Source organism: Ambystoma mexicanum, chromosome 4p (assembly GCF_040938575.1).
Source record: "Ambystoma mexicanum isolate Mex_15411 chromosome 4p, UKY_AmexF1_1, whole genome shotgun sequence".
Lineage (NCBI taxonomy): Eukaryota > Metazoa > Chordata > Amphibia > Caudata > Ambystomatidae > Ambystoma > Ambystoma mexicanum.
This window is the reverse complement of record NC_090927.1, coordinates 1245178165-1245201870: the sequence shown is the minus strand read 5'-3', so window position 1 is coordinate 1245201870 and position 23706 is coordinate 1245178165. Positions and strand designations below refer to the sequence as shown.

General features: G+C 46.0%; 1 protein-coding gene across 2 annotated transcripts in view; it reads right to left on the bottom strand.

Annotated features, from left to right (window-relative positions):
* FAM120B (family with sequence similarity 120 member B) overlaps window positions 1–23706 on the bottom strand; it is a 1542581-nt gene that overhangs the window by 58300 nt on the left and 1460575 nt on the right. For both annotated transcript variants that reach the window (XM_069606906.1, XM_069606905.1), the window contains exon 10: window positions 13576–13636. In XM_069606906.1, coding sequence (XP_069463007.1) covers window positions 13576–13636 — 61 coding nt within the window. The remainder of the gene's footprint in view (window positions 1–13575; window positions 13637–23706) is intronic.

Here is a 23706-nt window from a genome sequence, read left to right as displayed (position 1 = left end):
AACCATCCAGGTTGGTGGTCTACACCGAGGAAGAGGAGGCCGCTACTGAGCCGCACATGAGGCCTGGTGGGGGTGGTACCACTGGTGCAGGCCAGGGGCAGGGGCAGGAGGCAGCACAGGTCACCAAGGAGGGGCCTGTGCATGTCACTGTCACTGATCCTGTGACTGCACCACCATGCACCAGCAGGGATGCCCCGTCCCAGGCCCGTCCGCAGGTAGGCCCACGTCATCTGGCACTCCACTACCTGCGGACGAGGAGATCCATGATTGTACGGGGTCCGTCCTGATTGGTGTCGCGTTGCGCACGCATGTCATGCGTGATGACGTGCGTGCTTCCTGGGGGGACCACGCACGCCATCACGAAGAGCTGCGTGGCAACGTGGCACAGTTGGGAGGGGCCCTGGTCTGGCAGCCCTCTCCTCCTCTGTGGAGAGTATGCACCAGTCGTTCTCCCTGCCGTCTTCCGGCCCAGATTCCACCAGGGCCCCCTGTGGACCTGGCCCGACCAACGCAGCCAGCTTGATGGAGCTCCCATCCCTGCCACAGTCGGGAGTCGGAGGTCCAGCAGGGGTGGACACCCCACCAACAGGAGACCAGCAGATGGAGGATGTGCCGGCATCATCGGGCAGGGCACATGGACAGCAGCAGCAGGCTCAAGGTGGGAGCGATGATGGCTCGGGGCCATCAACATCAGTGAGGCAGGCATCGGCCGGAGGGCAGGAGGACCCTGAAATGGGAGTGTCTTCGGTATGGCAGCAGTTGGGCCAGCGGATAGATGCGGAGCGGTGGCGGGCGGAAGAGGCACGGCTCATCATGGTCAGGGCGGAGTTCTCCATGCACAGGGCGTTGAGGCGGGCTGAGTGCCTCGAGACAACTAGCAGGGAGTTGGAACAGGCCATGACTGCATCCCTGCGAGACCTCGCGGCCAGGGGAGAGGCACGCCTCCAAGACATCAACATGGAGTTCGATGATGCCCTGGCCCGGGACATCACAGAGTGAGCCGTAGGACTTGCCCGCCGCCATTGTATATAGGTAGTTAGTGTTAGGTTTCCTTTCTGTTTTTATTTATTTTGGGGTGCTTCGACAATGCCCCACCTTTTTTTATATAGTTGGTCATTAGGTAGGGTTTTTTGTAGGTTTCCTTTCAACGGTTGGGCTCATGGACCCTGGATTTGTACTTTGTATATAGTTCAACACTGGATTTCACTTCTTTTTTTTTTTGGTTCCATGGATCAATGGTTTTGTCTTGTTTTTTCACTTTGGATTTGTTTTGACGGACAGGCACTTTGGACCCACGTGCTTTTGGATTGATTTGGATTCTGCTTTCACACATTTTTATTTTATATTTTGGACATGCAGCTTTTTCTTCATTATTTCCATTATTGTGCGTTTCATTTCATTCCCTTGCTTATACATTTTTATTTCATACTTCAATGTGTGGTATTCTCTCTTTGGTTTCATGCATGTCACAATGTGTGTTTTCTCTATCACATGCACCCATTGTGTGTGTTTGACCGAAATGTGTTGATGTGCATACTTGCCATTTGGGATGTATCATGTGATGGGGATTTCAATGTGGGGTGGATGTAATACCTGGTTGTGTGTTTGGACTGGGGTGGCGTGGGGTGTGATTTGGGTGGCCATGAGGCCCATAATTGTGGATCGTCATGACGGGTTGGGGGGGACATGAATCGGGGCCTGCTGGCAGGTGCCTGTCACTGCTGGGTGGGTGAGTGGGTGGGGGGACATGAGTCGGGGCCTGCTGGCAGGTGCTTGTCACTGCTGGGTGGGTGGGGAGACATGAGTCGGGCCCTGCTGGCAGGTTCCTGTCACTGCTGGGTGGGTGTGTGGGTGGGGGGGACATGAGTTGGGCCTGCTGGCAGGTGCCTGTCACTGCTGGGTGGGTGGGGGTGCAGGGACATGAGTCGGGGCCTGCTGGCAGGTGCCTGTCACTGCTGGGTGGGTGGGTGGGGGGACATGAGTCGGGGCATGCTGGCAGGTGCCTGTCACTGCTGGGTGGGTGAGTGGGTGGGGGGACATGAGTCGGGGCCTGCTGGCAGGTGCCTGTCACTGCTGGGTGGGTGGGGGGTCAGGGACATGAGTCGGGGCCTGCTGGCAGGTGCCGGTCAATGCTGGGTGGGTGAGTGGGTGGGGGGACATGAGTCAGGGCCTGCTGGCAGGTGCATGTCACTGCTGGGTGGGTGGGGGTGCAGGGGGACATGTGTTGGTGCTCACTTGTGCATGGTGACATGTGAGCTGGCTGCGGGCATGGCCAGAGTGGATGGGCTGCCTGCGGGGCATGGCCAGGGGTGCAGGGTAGTCCCCTGTGTTGTGGGCTGCCTGCAGGGCCTGGGGAGAGGGCACACCTGGGCGGACACACACTGCCGATTCGCATTGGGGCACCCCAGGAATACATGTACCCCTCCCGCGACAGCAAAAACGTGTGTAAAACTCCCCGCGCACCCCTCAGGATACACGTACCCATCCCGCGGCAGCGAAAACACATGTAAAACTCCCCGCGCATCCCTGATGATACACGTACCCCGCTCGCACTATGCCTATCGCGTGTGATACTTCACACACACTCCCGAAATACACGTAGCCCGCTCACACTTGGCCTATCACGTGTAACATGTCCCGCGCACAACCCAGAATACACATAGCCCTCCTGCGGCAGTGAAAACGCGGGTAAAACTCCCCACGCACCCCTCAGAATACAGTACCCTGCTCGCACAAGGCCTTCGCGTGTAAAATGTACCGCACACCCCCAGAATACACGTAGCCCTCCCGTGGCAGCGAAAACGTGTGTAAAAATCATCACGCACCCCGCAGAATACACGTACCCTCCTCGCACAAGGCCTATCGCGTGTAAAACTCCCCGCGCACCCCCAGAACACACGTACCCCTCAAGCGGCAGCGAAAATGCATGTAAAACTCCCTGTGCACCCCCAGAATGCACGTACCCCGCTCGCACAAGGCCTATCACGTGTGTTACTTTATGCACACCCCCCAAATACACGCAGGCACCCCATCCACCCTGGGCTTGCCCCACAGGCAGCTCATGCCACAGGGAGGGTGATTTTTCTATGCTACTTGCCTGGCGTGAGCAGGTATGTGTATTTAGAGGGGTGGGTGGGGAGTTTTACACGCGTTTTCACTGCCGCAGTAGGGGTATGTGTATTCTGAGGGGTGCGCGGGGAGTTTTACACGCATTTTCGTGGTTGGGGGGGCTGTATGCTGGTCCACTGGCCTTTGTGCCATGTACTGGATTTGCGCGCTGGTCATGGCGCACGGGGCGGGTTGGGGGCGTAACTGGCGCTGCTGCAGGGTCTCTGCGCCACGGCTGCTTATGGATGTTGAAATTCATGAATATGCTGTGTGCTGAAAAGGGTTTTTGGCGCACGCGGCTGGCGCAGACTGCCGCACGCGGACACTGTGCGCCAGCGCGTGCGCCACTTGTGCGCCAAATTCTATGAATTACGCTGTTAGTTACAGAACACTCGTCAAAAGGGAAATTCAACCCAGAAATTCAATATAATTGTGTTTATTTCACAAATACACTTCTGGCTTTGGTTGCCACTTGTAAAAAAAAGACAGTAACTCATAGGCTGTATAGCTTTTATTAGCCATAATAGAAATACAGAGGGCCAGAAGACAGTGTGTGAAAGAACAGTGTCTTAACACCGGAATAATAGTCTCTTTCCGTATACCTGAATGTGCAGGGCAGAATAAGATAAAATGAAATAGGTCTGTCTGGCAACTTTCGTCTACACAAGAACCTTGTAACATAGCTATATTCGGCTTCAGGCACAGACTATCAAAACGTGCCCTGTTAACCAACCTGCAATCAGATTTTATGTGGCTAAAAGGGAGGTAAGATTGCAGTGGATCATTGCTACTAACAATGACATGTCTCCTGTTTGCAGTAATCATCAATTTGTTGGATTCCCTTTGTTCCTTAATATAACATTTAAAACTTTCCTTCTAAGTATTTTTCTGAACATTGGATAATAAAGTGCATGCTAAAGTGCTCAAGGATTCATTTCAATCAGCTTTGATTTGATATAACACAGCCAAGGGATCTTCTTTGACCCCTCTCTAACAAGCATTTCCATTAGAATATATTGCGTCAATGCTGCCTTGTGTTTCACCCAAATATGAAGCCAAGGCAGAAGAGGGGCCAAACACCAATCATCTTCCAAAAAGCCTGAACCCAATTACATATGGGCTGCAAAATTACCAGTAGAGCCAGGGAGACCCAAAAGACTTTTCAGGAATTGGTTCTCTAGTGTTTTCAAATACGACATTTTCACATGTCCCCATAAAGAAGTTCCATAGTTAACTAAAGCCTTACTATGAGTGTCGTAATCCTTAAATATCATATTCAGGGGCTGACCTTGGCACATCGTCATGAAACGCACAACCTTTGCTTAATAACATGAGACTTGCCAGACATGAATGTGGAAAAGCATATAGCCAGGTAATCAAATTCATATGCTCTGGGAATAACTGATCTATCACTTAACATTTTATTCATTTCTATGGGTTTTTTCCCCATCCCATATGCCATAACGGCAGCTTTTGTTGAATTAACTTTTGGATCCAAGTCTGTTACAAAATCTGTATAAGTAGCAATTAATTTTTGGAGAGCCTTCGGCGTGCGAGCAATTAAAACAGTGTTGTCCCCTTAAGCTAGAACAGGGAAAATCCTATGTCCTAACCTGGGGTAATCTGTGTTAGTGTCCTGTCAAAATTTGTCTAGGGAGTCAATATACAAACTGAATGAGACAGGGGTGACAAACCCCCTTCTTCAAATCAAAGTGCTGTGTGATTAACCCCTGTCACCATAACGGACTCAAGTAGAATTATCTTTATGGACTGCCTCAAGTACAGACAACAAGCCGAGGTGGCATTCCATGGACCTGAGCAGCCTCCACAACTTTTCCCTATTAACCTTGTCGAAGGCAGTCCTCAGGTCCAGAAATGCCAAGAATACAGGATCCTTTAAAATACATAGTGAATGTGTTACTAACAAATACAAATTAAGGGCCTGATCTTATCTGCCCGCACCTGGCCTGAAGCCAAACTGGATGTCTGAAAGGATTGAATTGGCAGACATCCAATCTTACAGATGGTCCAAAACTACCCTTCCAAACATTTTGAAAGTGGTACCCAAAAGGGAGATTGGTCTATATGATGAAAGGTTTGCATTAAAGCAAATTTTTAAAAGAGGGGCCCACAATTCAGGTAAATCCTGAAGATAACCACAAGAACTGCGTCAGGACAAGGGGCCCGGTTATAGACCTGACTTGAAATTGCCAGTGAGACTTCCTTTAATGAGACGTTCATTGGAACATATGGGCTAGTGGATACCAAGATCTCTGCTTGACCCTGATAGAGATCCGAGAAGTGGGCAACCCAGTCCCCAACTTTCTGTCGTTTCTATCCATCTAAACATCCTTTTATGGGATGACCCCCTAACCACAATTTCCAAAAACATTTTTGAATCTTTGCTGGAGGGCGCATCAAATAAGGATTCCCAAATCGATTGGCCCAGTTCTAACTTACGTCTCTCAATTTCAGCGTTATAATTTGCTCTTGCAAGTATTATATCCATTTTAGTAATTCCAATTGTTTTCAGAGTAAAAAGAAGTGCCCTTTTTGCTTGCTTACACCCATCATCTAGCCAACTTCTAGCTTGGAATTTTCTGCCAACATAATGAAATATGGCCAATATATTCTCCATTAATTCCACAAACAGATGCACCGTAGGTACTGGGGCTATCTTGTCGTCAAGGATAGTACAAATCAGGGGCAGGTTTGGAGCCAAGATTCTGGTGTGAATGCTAGCAACGTTCATCTTGTCCCACTTTATCCTTCTCTTACATGCTGGGTTACTCGCCACCTGATCTAGATGGGGAATTAGAATGGTGGGGCGATATTCTGTGCACATCTTAAACTTAGACACATAGGAAAGTGATCACTAAACTACTCTTTCACAAACTTTCACAATCTTGAATTCCTCAATCATGTACCAATGACTCGCTGTGATGTAAAAATAGTCAATAGTAGACTTACTATTATGGGTCCTAAATGTTGCACTATCCGGTATGTCAGACTGTATACTACCGTTATCTGAACGCATTCCCCATTCAATCAGTCACAGATCAAATAGAATCCCATCGGCACATGTCCATGGATCCTGCATATCTGGATATGGAACCCCAGAACCTGGTCTTCAGTTGTCTCACAAAGTCTCTCAGGAAGCCCATTGCCCAGTTTGACATTAAAGTCACCTCCCAGTACAATAAAGAAATTAAGACCCTGCAGCAAATCGCATTCCATTCCACAAAATCATTAAATAGCTGCAGTCTATTCTGTTTCAATGTATGGGGGCTATTACAAAACCTAAGAATTTACAGACTATCACCTTTGCTCAGGGTCAAGCTATTAATTTGGAAGTAGTTGAATTTAGTGTCCCTAACTTTGAGTTTACAATCCAGGTCAGCCTTTACCAAGATCATGAGACCCCCAAAGCAACATCCTGTAATGTTTTTGCTTGCTGGAGAGAAAATTAACACATACTCGTCTAGAAAAAATCTTTTCATGGCCCACGTTTCTTGTAAAAATATTGCACAAAGCATTTTTTTTTAAAACCACAATATCATGGTCCTGGAATTTAGATTTATCAGAAGCAATGTTCCAGAAGAGGAACCAAGTCGGGCCCTGAATGTTTGACAGGCTTTTTCTCCCCCCAATAAGTGTCCTAGAACCATATGTTTCCATATGTGTAAGGCCAATGTCAAGGGGGAGTCAATATATCTCTTGAATAGTTGATAGTACTTCAAATCTGTTTGCTAGAATCACACCCCTTCACTTCTTGCGTTAACTTATCAGTCTGGCATTGCAGTATTTGTTCTAGGTTTTACTGTAGAATTTTGATTCAATGAAGAGGAGCAAATATTCCGCTCCTCAAGGCTTTCTATGGGATGGTGACTCCAAATTGAAAGGGCTTCTGCCAAATAGCCCAACATGTGGATGACCAGCCAGATAAAAGTAGTCTAGAGGGACCATTCTACTATTGAACGTCTGGCTAGTTGGGGTATGGGTCCTAGGTAGATTAGAGCTAAGGAGATATTTCAGAATGGCAGGATTCTTAAAAGTGACCACAAGGCAGTCCCCACTGACTGATTTAGGTGTGTGCCCCACTCACCTGATCCTTCTAGCCATTATTATTGCTCTGGGGTCAATTATTTGGGCCAGTCAGCTTGGTATTCAGCCAATGACTTCATTTGTTTATTAGGGTAGTGGTGGATTCAAAACTACCCTGGCGAAGTGCTGGAATATCTAAGATAATAGCAACTAGAGGGTCTGCTGCTGATGGTAGGCCAAACACCATATTGCCTTTCATCGTAGTTACATCATATCGCTTATCTACCTGGTTATCAGTTAGCTCTGGTCGTTCTTGCCTATCAACAATAGCCTGTGCATGATGAATGATATCTGCTACAACTCTTGATGGGTATCTCTTGTATAACTTTTGGAATTACCTTAGGCACACCTATCCCAGATGCATCTAGTGCGGAAACACTATTTCCGCTAGCTGGATGAGCCCATTGTTCCAAAAACCCTTTCTTAATGGCTCTAATTGAATCATCCATAATTGCTAAGGAGCTCAGGATAGTGTGCCTCAAAGATGTTCTAGATTCAATTATAAGTTTCAATTTCCTGTCCAGCAAATCCTCCAGTAATTTTATGTCGTTCCGCAGTGATACCTCATGATCTGAATCATAAGTATTGGGCTTGTGCAACATTGGCTGCACCTTAGTTCCTTAATCTGCCTCTGTTTATCACCTGGAACCACCTGATCTCTTACTCCTGATTAGTCATACAAGTTGCATTCATTTTTCAAGCTTTTTGACACTTTTTTCTTAACCCTATGTTTTAAAACATTTTATATTTAAGTTTTAATATTTGAAACGTCTACTTTCTTTTTATTTTTTTTACTTTGTTTATTGTGCTTCACAGTACAAAAAGAGAACGAGCAGCATATAGTAGTAGGGGAATATACAATCAGCATACACAGATGGAAGTTGGTACATACAGAGAGTCAGAGGGACCAGCAAACAGTACAGCAGTTAAAACTCACATATTGCAGTGATAATCAATGCATCTACCTTAAGTAGATGTAGGGATGGGGGAGGAGAGTTCATAAGGGTCATCATCGGTGTCAGCCGACATAGAGGAGATGTAGGACCGTAATGGGGACCAAATGTTCCTGGGCCTCGTCACCAGTGGCTGCTGGCCTGTCCAGACCTCCTCAGTGCCTGAAGCCCAAGTCACAGCACAGAGCCATTGAACATGTGTGGGAGCCCCGGGGCGGAGCCAGCACAACAGGATACAACACACTGTCAGGAGCATGCAGAGGGCCGCCAGTATCCTGGAATCCCGGCCGAGACCAGGGAGCTTGTGAAAGAGGCATGTCAATGGGGATGGGGTGATAATGTAGCCCAGGATGTCAGATATAGTAGAGCAGACCTCCCCCCAGAACTGGGAGGGACGTGGACACAACCACATTATATGTATGTATTTTGCGTCCTCAGAGACGCATCTGGGGCACCTGGAGGGGTAGTCCTTTGACATATGATGTAATCTGATCGGGGTATAATGAAACCTAGGGAGCAGTTTCAGTTGAATCAGTTTGAAGCATGAGTTAAACGATATGTCATGGATCCGGGAGCACATATGATCCCAGCGTTGATCAGTTATTTCAACTTCCAGGACCTCGCCCCAAGCGCGTCTGAGTTTGTCGAAGGGGGGGAATAGTCTTGGACTGCAGTAAGGTGTATAATCTGGAGACCTTTCCCTTAGAGGATGTGATATTTAGGATTTCTGCAAGTATGGGGTAATCTGGGGGTATGGCAGGAAAGTCTGGGTATCTTTTCTTAAGTGAACGGCGAAGGCCTGTATATTGGAACCTGAGGGAAGGCTTCCCCCGCAGGGATACAGGTAGATCTGACCATTCAAGGTAATTACCTTGGTCGAAGACATCTCGGGTAGTTTTAAAACCTGTATCGCCCCAGAGGCGCATTGCAGCCGGGGGTATACAGGGAGCCTCCGGGAAGAAGTACCAAAGAGGAAGGTTGGCATGAAAGGGATGAGAGACTTTAGCCAGCTTCCATAGTTTAGACAAGGTCAGTGACGTGGAGCCTACGGGGTCAAGGGGTTCAAACTGGACACGTTGTGAAGGAAGGACTAAGGAACTGATATCACGGCCCTCAACCGCAAGACGCTCGAGCATAGCATGCGGAAGAGGGTTTGTGAGGTCAAACCAGTAAGAGGCATACTGTGCCTGACCAACCAACCAATAACCTTTAAAATTGGGGCCAGCGAAATCGCCTCCAGACATGGGGGTAGTTAGCGTGTCCAGTTTAAGGCAGACCGCGCCGGAATGCAATAGAAAAGTATTGACTGTGCGGGTCAGTGATTGAAAAAAATCAGTACCAGGCCAAAGGGGAATATTGAAGAACCTGTATAAGAGTTGGGGGAGCATGACCATCTTTAGAATACCGATTTTACCCGCCAGGGAGATTGGCAGTTTAGCCCAGCCGTTACATTTCCTGGTGAGTGTAGTTAAATATTTTCCAAAGTTGGCCGCATACAGCAGATTGGAATGGCAAGCAACCACTACTCAAAGATAAGTGATCTCGGTCTGTGACCATGTAAAACCCAAGGGGTCAGAGGGGGGGAGCGTAACTTCAGTAAGTGGGAATAGGGTAGATTTAGTCCGGAAACCCCTCCAAAGTGAATGCCATTGGCCAGAATAGGGGCAAGGTTGTCTGCAGGTGAGCGGATGAAAAGAAGGGTGTCGTCAGCATACAAGGAGATGATTTCAGGAGAGCCGGACATTCCCAGACCTCTATTAGCTAAGGGCTCTATGCTATAGAAAAAATCAGAGGAGAGAAGGGCAGCCCTGTCTCGTACCTGTGGAAGAGGGTCGAGCACCCGTCCTCAGTGCGGACCCTGGCCACTGGGTCGGAATAAAGTAGTCTGACCCAGGACTGGAAGTGGGGCCCAAATTTGCACTTCTCCAGGACTCGCCATAGGTAGCTCCATGAGACAGAATCAAAAGCTTTTTGCATATCAAGGGTGGGCGCCACTACCTTTATGTTCGGGTCAATCCAGCTGAGAATACTGAACAGTCGCTGCACATTGAGGGAAGTGGAGCGCCCAAGGATAAACCTGGTCTGGGTGAATAATGTAAGACATGTACGGGGCCAGTCTCAGGGCTAATACTTTAGCGACGATCTTAACATCACAGTTGATGAGGGAGAGGGGCTGGTATTAGCCGCACTGAGTGGGGGGTTTGCCTGGTTGAAGTAGCACAGAGATTATAGCTTCCCAGAGTGAGGGGGGGAGCACCCAACTCACAGGATTCCTCCCACAGCACATGTATTTGGGCAACCAGGTGGGATTTACATTGCTTGTGAAATTCGACCGGGAGGTCGTCGGATCCAGGGGCTTTACCAGAGGCCAGGTAGTCAATGGCCTTAGATATGTCTTCAACAGTAATTGGTGTATCGAGACAGTCCCTAGTCTCATCAGAAAGGACGGAGAGTGGGAGGCTGTCTAAGTATGCGTCGACTTCAGCCACAGTGTTTCTGTCAACATTAGAATAAAGGGATTTGTGGAGTAAGCAGAATTCTGTGTTAATAGCTTGCAATGACAGGGCCATGGTGCCGTCAGGCCTCTCTATTGCTGGGATGTGGGGTGAGCCGGTCTCCTGGCGGAGGAGCCTAGCCAAGCCACAGCCGGGACGCTCCCCCCCACCATACCTGTGGGCACAATGGGGGTTATCTAGAAATGTCCTTTCCCTTTCCGCATGGTTGAGGAATGTGTCTAGTTCAATGCCGATATTGGAAAGGGTATCGGGAGATTGTGAAGAGGCGCATTGGATCTCAAGAGAGGAGAGATTCACTCTTCGAAATATTGCTCCAGATCACTCTGAGGATCCCAGACTCCTTAGATATTGCTATGCCCCTTATGTAGACTTTAAATGATTCTCAAAGGGTAGCTTGCAAGCAAACTGAACCCGTGTTTAGTGTAAAAAAGTCATCTATGGCGGTCCCTAGCTCTGTCCTTAAAGCAGTGTCTAAAAGGGAGTGTGGTTTCAGTTTATATGATCGGGTCCTATTGTGATCAGTAACCCACCCAAGGGAAATTGTTACCGGGGACTGGTCGGAGAATTTTCTGCAGAGAATTGTCATATGCGTGATGGTTCTGAGTATATCAGATATGAGCCATCTGTCGATCCTAGAGTGTGAATCATGCACCGAAGAATAGAAGGAGTATGCTCGAGAATCCGGATGCTCAAACGTCTACTTTCTAATGTAACACCAGATACCGGAAAAAGTCTCAGCATGTGAATCTGTAGAGGACTGAAGGTTAGAAAACCATGAAACCTCAAGTGCCCAACTGCATTGCGGGAGATTTTATTTAAGGAATAGAACCTGAGCAGGTGGGCATTACCGGTCAGATAATGCCACGGGGAATAAGATAGAAGCCTTAGCCCCGTGGCAGTACCTGATCGGCAATGTCCCCCCACTGCAAGGATTGTATGCAATTACACCAGCAAGTTGTACCGGGGTACTAACAGTGTTTTTTTTTCTCAATTTGAGAAACAGCATGTTTGCCGTTTCTAAACTTGAGAGAAAACTACAAAACAAGATGGCCGCCATGGATCCGGCAGAAGGGAACTACATGTAGTCCCTTCCCCCTTTCCATGGCTGCCAATTGCGGGAAGGAGATGTGCCGGGAAGAACAAGTATTTCCGACCCCGGCAAGGCATGGAGGAGCATAGGGTAAGTGGGGAGGTGACGGGTTGGCTTAGGGATGTGGATATTGCAGTTAGGGGGTGGGAGGAAGGAGAAAATCAGAGCATGGGGGTGCAATTACCTGATTCCCATTGAGGGGGGTGATTGCGGCCTCCTGCTATGAGGAGGCTCAGAGCGGTGGCTTTACTGTGTGGTAAATACCCTGTTCTGACCCTCCTGATTGGTGGGGGGGCCCCCACCCACCATCGCCCTCACCGGGTTGTTATAGATACTGGCATTTTGTGTAATACCTGCATGGCTTCAGAGCTGCTCCGGAGCAATTAAGTCTAGCACTGATATGGGGTGGCAATTACACTCAGCACATGTGTAAAGGGTTAGGATAAGGGAACTGGATAGTGTAGTCATGTAGGACAGGACAAGCTTTGTTCATTTTTCAAAAGAGTTAATAGATCTCACCCCTGAGGACTGATGTGGCAATGATGGACAGTTATCGGGGAGGCTGTGCGCCTAAAATACATAGGCAGACATAGGTGAGACTTCAAACATATAAAGAAATTCAGAATTTTTTTTTTTAAAACTTTCTTTATTGATTGATTCACATCTCAAAGGTTGACAGTGTAGAGGGGCACTCAGATGTCAATAATTTCTAAATTAGTATAATTCAATATTAGAAATGTTCAATATTATTTAGGTGCCACAGATGCTGATCTTGGACTACAAGATCGATTTGCGAAGCAGAAAGGGAGGTGAGTTCCACAAAATCAGTGGAACTTGAGCTCTGTGCACACTTTGTAGCAAAATAACAATGCTAAATCAATTAAAATACAATTAAAATTACAGTATTTAATGGTGTCAAACTTAAATAAAGTGAAAATAAATCAGGTAACTTCATAAATTCACAGAATGACAATGTTAAGTAAATTAAATACCACTTCTTGGTGTGATATCTGTTACAGTGTTTCCAATTTCACAAAAGATAACAAATATTTTCTAACAAATCAAATACATAGGTTTGTAATTCAAAAGATAAGTTATTTCAAATAAGAACAAAGTAGTTCAGAGTCCGTTAGTGAGATGCCTTCAGATATACATATAGATGACCTCAACTGTATATCGTATCTCTATACGAGGCATTTCGGGCCTAGTGTGACCTTCATCAGGTATGGACAATTCAAGAGTTCAAAGAGTTCCTAGAAATTGAATATAAAATATATAAAATGCATAAAATGCAGAGACCACTCTTCTCGTAGCCGGGGAGCCCAATACACATTTTAACAACGTGAATACAGCTGGCACATTGGGAAATGACTGGGACCACTCTCTAAAGGCGGCTCAGATTCTGAAGTACTGCAGTCTGCGTTGAAACCCCACTGCCATTTTTGCAGAAAATTGCTCCTGGAACACACATGTTCCCCCTGGGTATAAATCAGAAAGTATTTGTCAAGTCTGAGTTGCAGCAGATTAGAGTTCCGTATGATGGAGTCTTTTGAGTGGATAGCTCTCTCCCCAAACCAAATTGTATCTTGGTGGCTCTATGGTTATCTGGTTCAGGGAGGCAGACCATAACCCTCTAGCTGGCAGGTAAGGGCGGAAATAACTTAGAGAGGTATGCTGGTGCCCTTGCATGTAGATTACACAAAGTCTAGGAGGAAAGTATTTGAGACAGACAAAATGGTGTACTGGAGCCTGGGGCGCAACACATTTTTGAATGATTATTCAATTGCTCACATGCATTATTTACCTGGGGGAAGACTGGAATCCTCTGCCTCTGCGAACTCTGTTTACCGAATGGTACCCTCTGCCTGATTGAAAGATAAAAAACATGATAAGCTTTAATAGAAAACTGTAAATGAGTGACATGAAGGTTGGATAGTTGCATTCCTCAGTCAATTTGTGCTCTAAGATGTGCTGCATCACATGCATTACAACATATTTGAAGAAAGGTACCACAGGATTAAGTTCTAAATCTCCTCTGTCTCTATTGCTCCCTGCCTCAAATAAAATAAAATAAGAGTACACTTACTGCTGCCTACGTTGCCAGTTGCACTTCTGCCATCTTCTTCTGGCCATCATGGAGGCCATCTAGCTTTATTTTATGTGTAGAAAAAGTTTGTGCAAACAATTTAACAGAAAATAGAAAAAACAATACCTCCCCAGAAATGTTGCTGGGGTGATACTAGGAGGCTTGGTGGTTGGTGCCCACAGTCCAAGTTAATAGGGCTGAGCGTGGGAAAGCCTTTGAACAAAGATCAAGGAACATTCCCATCCCTGAAAGCATGCTGTATTGTTGCAATTATCAACAAAGGGCAGAGGTAGCGTGTTCCTCTGGCATTTTTTCTTTCCTGAAAACAAACTTGCAAGTGAATATGTTTTTAAAAAAGTAAAGACGACAAAGCAACCTGGCCACCGTCGGAAAGAACAGAGTTCAACATATCAGCCCCCTTCCCATTTCTTGGTTAAATTGATGGTGGAAAAGGAGCTAAATCTACCAAAACTAATCTTGAGTATTTTACTGTGAGGAACCAGAGGACTCATGGTGATTGGCATAAACTTGTATTACATAATTAAAGTGTTGGAAAATGCCTCCCTATCCCTGATGTAAGAGGAATTTCCCTACCTCAACCAAAACTAAGGGTCTGCCTGATGTCAAGATGTCCAAGTCCTGTGTACGAAATTCTATCCTAGCCCTCTCTTTCTAAAAACAAACTCTAAGGTGTTAAGGGTACTGTGTTTGGCTTTGAAAATGCGCAAATGTTTAAGCTTAACAAAAGGTATAACTCCTACAATAGTTCCAAATAGGTCATGTTCACAGTTCTGTGGAATGACTCCCTTCCCCAGGTTTCTTTCCAGCAAAACAAAAGTTCCAAAAAATAACCAAGTTCTTTATAGCCCAAGAGGATAACCTCCTCCTCTTGGCGTCGCAATCCACTCCAGGGGAAATGAATCCCTTCCCTAGGCTTTATATCACATTCAATACAGTTCACATCCTAAGGGCATGGGTCATCCAAAGGATTCTCTTTCCAAGACAACACAACCTGGGTGTGGGTCTCAGACTTGCAAGGCACCTACTATAATCCCCTGCCAGGTTCTCTAATAGAGTTCTTAACACAATGTGGGTGCGGGTCATAGACTTGCAAAGCACCTGGTATACTCTCCTACCAGGTTTGATTGAACGGTTCCTTATGGGTGCAAATCCCAGATTCGCAATTCACCTGGTATACTCTCCTGCCAGGTCTTTAGGTTTCAATTTGTCTCAATCAGTTCAAGGAAGTATGGGTCTTCCCCAAGCTACTTCATGGCAAACTACTGTGACTATGAAGATGACACTGATTCCAATGAGGATTACTCTCTTCCTCACACTCAGCAACCAAATCACTCTTTCAGTTTCGGCATCCCATTCTTCCCTCGGGGAACACCGTCAACGTATAAGCTCTTTCACTCCATTCGTATGTATTCGGGTACTTGCCTCAGTATTTGCTGGACTCGAGCACCTTTCCCCAGTCAACGGCACTGTGCGTTCTCACTTCTTGCGTTGGACCAAAGCCTGTCCTGGCCTCCAATTCCCGTCACAACTTCCTTCTTCTTTATCTGGCGATTCCGTGGTCAACTGACACGATTCACCACATGGCTGTTCTGTAGCTTGCTTCTGCACCTCTCCTCTTCCCGGCAGTGCTCTGTGGTCATGGCTCTCAGCTCCCTCTGCTTCCTGGTCTGCCCCGCGCCCAGGAGTGCTTGGGTTGGTTTCCTCTCTTGCAGCCTCCACTCGCCTGCCTTTAGGCTTCGCTCCCGGATTGGGAGGCCATCTGCCCTGTACTGCAACCTGCGTTTTCCAAGTCGACTCTTGGAAAAGGAAGCTCTCTTCATTTTCCCATAGCGTCTGATTGAAATTCTTGCCTCGAGGCTGGGAAATGTCTTGGAGCAATCATATTCTTCACAACATTAGACTGCACATTATAGTTCACACTCTCCCACATAACAGTCCTCTTCCTCGTCTCAGTAAATGCTGTTTTATTAGGTGAAAAATATTCACAGGTTCTGTCAGCAGCATTTGCAGGATATTTTAGGGAGTTATCACAATATGCCATATAGGCATGGAGAATGAAGGGGTATCTCTAAAAGGGAAGGGAGATACCATGTCTCATCTGATGACGCCGGTCATCCCTCTGAGGGTTGCCGCCCATCATGTGATCCTCCTTTGCATTGCAACCCCCAGGGTCAGCAGTAGTAGCTGCTGTCCCCTGGCCACATGAGAAGGGGTTACCTCCAGAAAAGGAGTGATGGCATCATCAGATTCATCACATTACTAATATATCAGCGGGAGGGGCTGGGGCAGAATGCAAGCGCAAAAGGCGAAAAGCCTGCTTGGAATGTGGGTTTATGCTGTAAGATTAAGCCTATGATCCAAGCAAATTGTTTGGCTTTTCACCCCACTCAGGGCACTAATTGTATTCTTGATTGTCTACACAGTAATAGTGGAAGCGAGCAATTATAGTAGTACTAGTATTCCAAGTTTTCACATACAGATTGTCAATTATCCAGTAATAAATGTGCCATTAGTATCGTGGATTGGAGACACTAGCAATTCATCCCAAAGAATTTTGATGTTTCAGAAACACATTGGAGGTCATGTTCAATATTGGTGTAACGTCACTGAAAGGTGTGAAAGCCTTGCGTATGGCTTTTACTCTTTGAATTCAGATCATGTCCCTTTTTCATTGGTTTATGTGTTGGAGAGGAGGGGCAGATTGTAGGTTAAATTTCCCACCTCCCTTCCTTTCTGCCATACAAATACTACAGCATTTGCACCAGCATGGATTTTCAAGCCTTCGCAAATGCTGTGGATTTCTATTGAGTCTGAGAAGCTTTTTGCTCCAACAAAAATCAGGCTGAATCCATTGGAAACGCCACTTGCCATGCAGTGGTGTTCACTCAATTTGCACAACAGAGTGCAAAAGGGGGGGGGCATACAAGCATTTATGCCACCTTTTTCCATTCATCTTTTGTACTCCGTCATGCAAATTAGGACAATTCAGAGGCGGGAGCCTATGTAAAGTGTAAACGTAATGGGAACCCACCGCTGATTTATGTGGAACTTGAAAATTAGCCCCGTTCTGATTTTATTAATAAAAGAAAACGGTATTCTCTTGCCACCATGGGATTTTCCCAACACCCTGCATATCTCAACACGGAGAGAAAAAAGCAAAACAAGTGCGCAGATAAAATGAAAGAATATATCTGCGGGACTACTTCATATACTGACACGTGCAAGAAGGTCAAACTGGGCAAAATAGTTCACCTAAGTCCCCTGTGCGGTGAGCCTAGATCGATAGATCCATCTATTTTTACTGAATGTTCTACAGTCCTATATTGTTGAAACACTGCCTGTATTTCCTCACCACTGTGTTTAGATAGGAGTACTGATCCACATGTAGGAACATTGCATGCCAGAGCAGGACCATTTGAATTTTACATAGTGTCAAATTTGGGAATCATTTGTATAACTGGATGTACAGCAATTCCGAATTATAAATATATCAATATTGGCATTTGCACCCAGGGTTTTTGTTTGGTGCTCTGTTCGAATAGTGTTGGGTTCCCTATGTGACTGCATCTCTACTCACGAAGGTAGTCCATTGAATGAATGTCACATTTTGCGGCTCAATTTGGGATAGACTTGTCAAAGCGACATTAAGTATTGCACCGCAAATTCAGAAAGGTTCACAGAATTTGTTTTGGTGATGTTTCACCATTAGCAGACAAGAAAATATCACTTTACCTATTTTTTACACAGCAAACCGTTATGTAACTCCTATTATGCTGCACATGTTTTGTGGGATCACTTTGTGTTAGTGCATCTCATCATTTAACACCAAAGAAAGTTATCTTAATGGAATATACACACAATACAAAAAGTCAAAAATTTGATGCACTATAGAAGACAGTATATATTTTCTCATCTTGATTTGAGAATTTTTGTAATGCAATATGAACGATGATAGTGAAAAATAGGCAGAATTAGACTTTCAGAATCTAGAAACCAGCGTGGCCACTACCAACATCAGACCTGAGATGGTCTCTTTTATGACCTTGGATAAAAAACAATAAATTAGAGGCTTCGAAAAGGAATAATCACCCATTTCCCTCACGTACAAATTAAAATCTTTGACAGATTCATTTTCCAGTGGAATTACTATGTGCTACTGGAGATAAATCCTCTACTTGCCTCCAAAAATCGACACATTTATGTGCAGTAATGCTGCTTACTGCAAATCTTCCAAAAGTCCCCATGGAGTCGTATGGACTCCAAAAAGGGCGAATTACACCACCTACCACCACTTGTAATTCCATGGTAAATCCACAAGACCAAGTGGCAGTAACGGTAATCGAGTTTGGTGGTAATTTGGAAATTTACCACCGAATTACCACCAAACTCGTAGGAGGCCCTATGTATTTTAACATTTCTATCTTATGAAGAGAAGAACTCTGAACTGTTCCAAGAATGGGAAGTAGGCTTAGCAGGATCTTCCTTCAACATGCTGAATTTATTAATGAAATAAGCAAGAAAAAATTGAAGGAAAAATCTTGACTTATTGAAACATGAAATAATTACCATGATGGAGAAATTGAAATTACAACACGATTAGGATTTAATACGGACTTCTCTTGGAAAAGAATTTACAAAAAGAATGCAACAACTGTAAGATAAAATTAGACAAAGAAAGATAAGGATATTTTAAAGAGATAAATAAGATTACGCCAATGGGAGAATCTATACGTATGCTAATAAATGTGACTCACTATATCAAAAAACAGTACCTCAGAATGCTCTAATAACAGCCCTTTTGAGGAAGTTTGAATTTTGGGGTCGTTCGAAATTATCCCACCAAAACAGGCCTTGTTTTAAGGAGAAAAGAGGATTCTGTACAGTAGAAAAGGGAATTAAAAGTATTCAACAAAAGATCCCTCATTTCAAGTGTTATGCATACGACACACAGCTCTTTCAAGCTGTCATCCTCTACCCTCTCTGCCTCCTCCTTCATACCTGACCACCTGACTTCTATTCAGGCATGGTGTTCTGCCAATGATCCCTGCCCTAATGCCAGTAAGACGGAGATCCTTCTCATGGGAAGGCCTGCTCATTGCTTCCTCCCCACTCGCTGGCCTGACTCCTTGGGTCCCCTCCCCTCACCCTCCTGTGAGGCAAAAAACCTTTGCATCATCTTTGACTCCTCTCTCTACACATTACTGACCTTTCCAAGAAGTCCAACTTTCAGCTGCACTGCCCCAGGGGTATTCTACCTTTCCTCATCTTCCCCCAGAAGTTCAATGTCTCCATAGCTCTGGTTGTCTTTAGGCTGGACTACTGCAACAGCCTCTTCCTCAATCTGCCTCTTTCCTCCCTTTGCCCCGTACCACTGATACGGAATAGGACTGCAAGATGTATCCTTGGCTTCAAAGCCCAGGGGCCGCATCGCTCCAGCCATAAAATCTCTCCACTAGCTCCCAGGGACCGCAACGTTCAAATTCAAGGTTGTCTGGGGCCTTGGACCTCTCTACATCTAGCTTTCCTTCTCTAAATACCTCCCGGCTAGAGTCCTTTTGCCATCTGGCTCCAACTCTCTGCTGGTCAAATGTTTCTACAAGGAGAGAGTGGCAGGTAGATCCCTCTCCTCGGCTGGTTCCTCCCTCTGGAACGGCCTCCATGGCGCCTCAGACTTAAGCTGGATCATATTAAGTTCCGCAAACTTCTCAAGACTTTCCTTTTCTCTTCTTACTTCCCTCTCCCCCTTCCGTGCTAACTCCCCCTCTGCTGCTGCAACTGGGATCTGGTCCCTTCAGAGTCATACAGGGGCCAGTCCACCCTTACCAGTCACCCATACCAGCACTTGCCTTTGGGCTCCCTTAATCGGACTAGCCCAACCTGGTCCTCACTGACCACTGCACTCGTCTTCCCTTCCCCCCTCTTTCCCTTGCACTTGCCGCCTTGGCGCTCCCCACTCCTGCACTTCTCCCCCCCCGGCTGCACTTACCACCTTGTCATGAATTTGCACAGTAGGATTGTCACAAGGCCAATATAATGTACATTTTAGTCTCTCGGCCTATGCTGATAAAATTTGGTTAAATAAGATTAAAGGCAGATCCTCCCATTTAGCAGAGGAAGAAAACCTTTTTCAATATGGTTTAATTCACTTGGTTAAATGCTATGTAAAGGCTGACCGAACTAAACAGAGCTCAATTACACACTGAATCATAGTGTTCAGCCTTTCCATTCTATTCTTATCAAATGCATAAAAGGTATCTTTGAAAGTTTTCTCTTTTGGATTACCATTGTTGGTACCAAGGGCAGGCAGGTTTATGTTCAATGACCTCAAACATAAGTCACTGTCCATGAACTGGTGGACAAAGTATATGATTGAGCCATAAGCAAAGTAAAGACTCTTCACAAAGCAAGAATATCTGCTGAATACTCAGCTTGTTTCACCTGCTTGAGATTAGATAAAGGTTGGTTGAATTGTTGTGTATGTGGTTTAAACAAATTTATGTTATTATCGTCTACAAATGGATAACAAATTAACTATGTTGATGCAGGCCCAGTAATACAAAACGTGTGCAATGGACTACAGATCAAAAAGATATTGCACAGGGCTAATCACCCTCAAAGTGTGGGGTTAATTGAGTGTCACAACGGAATAAAAAAAAAATAGCTAAAGTTTGTGCACACACAGGATTTAAGGAATAGTGTGCTCAAAAATGTTATGGGCTTAAAAGATGGGCAATAATACAATATATATAATAAACATCTTTTTAATGAAAGTTCCTATTTAAAATGTTACACGAATAATGTTTAAACCACTTTAAAATCAAGCACTAGGAGGTGTCCACCTGTTGGTAGCTTTTATTACAGCAGCGGCTTCTGCTTCATTAGTGAGACGCGGAGAGCAGAGAATGCAGGCAGGAAGGCTGCTGCCCCGTAAGTGCTTGTTTTTTAAACTTTTTATATTCATACCACCGCAATCATAAATACAACAATGTTGTATTTATGATTGCAGAAGTTTTCTTTCTCGGTTTCCCAGGCTCCCCCGGGCCAGAGGGGCCCGGGAAACTTAGAAAGAAAACCACTGCAATTATAAATACAATTGTGTTGTATTTATGACAGCAGCGGCTTTTGAGTCTCCCGGGCTCCTCCGAGCCGGGGGAGCGCAGGAGACTCAAAATGAAAGTACCTGAAAGTATAAATACAACTATTTATAAATGCGCTGGTTTTCTTTTTAGATTCCTGAGCTCCCCTGAGCCGGGGGAGCCCGGGAAACTTAGAAAGAAAACCACTGCAATTATAAATACAATCGTGTTGTATTTATGACTGCAGTGGCTTTCGTTTTGAGTCTCCCGGCCCCCCCAAACCCCCAAGCCGGGGGAGCCTGGGAGACTCAAAACGAAAGCCACTGCAATTATAAATACAACGTTGTGTATTTATGATTACGTTGGCTTTCGCTTTGAGCCACCAGGGCCCCATTGCCCCTGGGGCGGGTGAAGCCCGGGAGACTCAAAACGAAAGCCACTGCAATTATAAATCCAACGTTGCGTATTTATGAATACTGTCACGCTCACCTGATTCCCAAGGAGGCGCAGGTCTGGCTTCGAGTGCTGATGCTTCTTCAGTGGTGAAGCGCAGGACTCTGAAGATGGACTGGAAGGGCCCCTCTACTCTGGTCTTTTCTGGCTCGCAGGAATATTCCCCTGTGCGTGAAAAGGGAGTATTACCTACTGATGGAATAATGCTCAAGCCTCCCACTCCCTTCCAGCCCTCCACGATACCCTTCCACGATTCCCCGTGAAGTCTCACCTTAAGGTCTGGAAGGATGAGTTCTCCATCCTGCTTCTGATGCAGGGGCGCGTTGAAACCCAGTTACTTCACTGGATTGAGGTTCGATGGGAGATCAAAATAAGCTTGACTATTCAGGTGAGGCGCTGTAAGAGTTCTGTTGCAAGTTCAAAAGTTCAAGCTTAATAATAATGTTCATTGTCTTATTGCAGCAAGCGCTAATGCTTAGGTCTTTTTTCTCCTTAGGGGCCGGGGTTCGGAATGCCGGAGATATGGCGCCGACCCGAAGTGAAACGTGCAGTTCCAGTAAATGACAGGTAAGTTCTGGATGAGCGTTCAGGTAATGTCTGTGCATTCGCTCATTCAATGTCCTTGTCTTTTTTCCCCATAGGGGCCGGGGTCCGGAATGCCAGGAAGCGGCAGGACCCGAAATGAAATGGGAATAACCCAACAGGTAAGTCTTAGAAGGAAACTGAGCCTTTCCTATTCCCTTCCTTCTCTCACCTTGTTTTCTTGTCTTTTTCTCTCTAGGCTCTGAGAAGTGGGTGCGGATCCGGATGATCGCTGCTGAAGATGGAGGCGCCCAGGAAAGGTGAGTGAAATGCAGCGCTGCAGCGATCGAAGCAAAATGCTTTTAAAATGATGTCTTCCCTTTCAGGATCGTCGGTGTGATGTCTCCGTGATGCAGCTTTAGCTGGTAAGGTCTTCTTTCTCTCCAATTCTCTCTTATCTCCCTTTGCAGGCGACCCAGGATGCTGACAGGCGTGGCTGAAGTCCAGATGCAGGAGCTGACACGGTGAGTGTCCAGCTGCGAGGAGCAGAACAACGTGAAGCATGAGTTGCTGATCGGGCGTGGTTTAAATAGCTTTGGAAGAAGTTCCAGGTATGTATCCTTCCACCGATCAGGTATGTATCCTTCCCCGACCACACCCAGGTGGAAAGTAGTCCCACAGGTAAAGTAGTTCCATTCAGGCCTCAAGAGGGCCTGGATGTAGCAGCATGGTCTGCATCAGGTAAGTGCACATTAAAACACTTGAACACATGTCTAGCTTTATGAGCCTGGCGCCTAAGGAGCCAGGACTGTGTCCAAAGGGCCCCAGCTTGGGCCTGCTGGCACTTCCGTGGGGGGAATGATGCCTGCCTCTGGGGTTGCTGGGTCGGACCTGGCTCCTTGGAGGTAGGCATCATGACAGTACCCCCCTCAAGGCCCCTCCCAAGGTTGTTCCCTCCGGGGGTTTTGGCTTGTTCGGAAATCTCCGGTGGAACCTTTGTATTAATCGAGGTGCGTGAACATGGTTACTAGGCTCCCACAATCTCTCCTGAGGTCCATATCCCTTCCAGTCAACAAGATAGAAGAGTTTTGACTTTAACACCTTGGAGTCTAAAATGTCTTTAACTTCGAATTCTAATTCCCCTTCAATTTGAACTGGGTCTGGAGGCTTGGACAGTCGGGGCCCTGGTTGTACTGGCTTCAAAAGTGATGCATGAAAAACTGGATGAATACGCATGTTAGACGGTAAATCCAGTTTAAAGGCCACGGGATTGATTATAGCCTTGATGGGATAAGGTCCTATGAATCTGGGATTGAAGGTTCGCGGGCCCTTGAGGGGTAAATGTTTCGTTGCTAGCCATACCTGGTCTCCTACTTGGTAAGGAGGAGTTTTACTTCGGTGCAAATCAGCGTTTTCTTTATACTTTTTCTTGGCTTGCTGTAAATGAGTTGCAGCTTCTTTGAAGGCTCAGGTTATTGTGGAATGCAGATGATTTACTGCGGGCATTTCCAGGGTCAGAGGTGGGTCTAGGTCAGAGGTCCGAGGATGGTGACCATACAAAGTATAAAAAGGAGTTTGTCCGGTTCCAGAATGCACTGAATTGTTGTATGCATATTCTGCGATCCAAAGGATGTCTTTCCAATTTGACTCGGATTGGTGTAACATGCACCGAAGATATTGCTCGAGAGTCTGATTGGTTCTCTCGGTTTGTCCGTCGGTCTGGGGGTGGTGGCTGGTGGATAACCGCACATCTATTTGTGCTAGTTGGCAACACTTC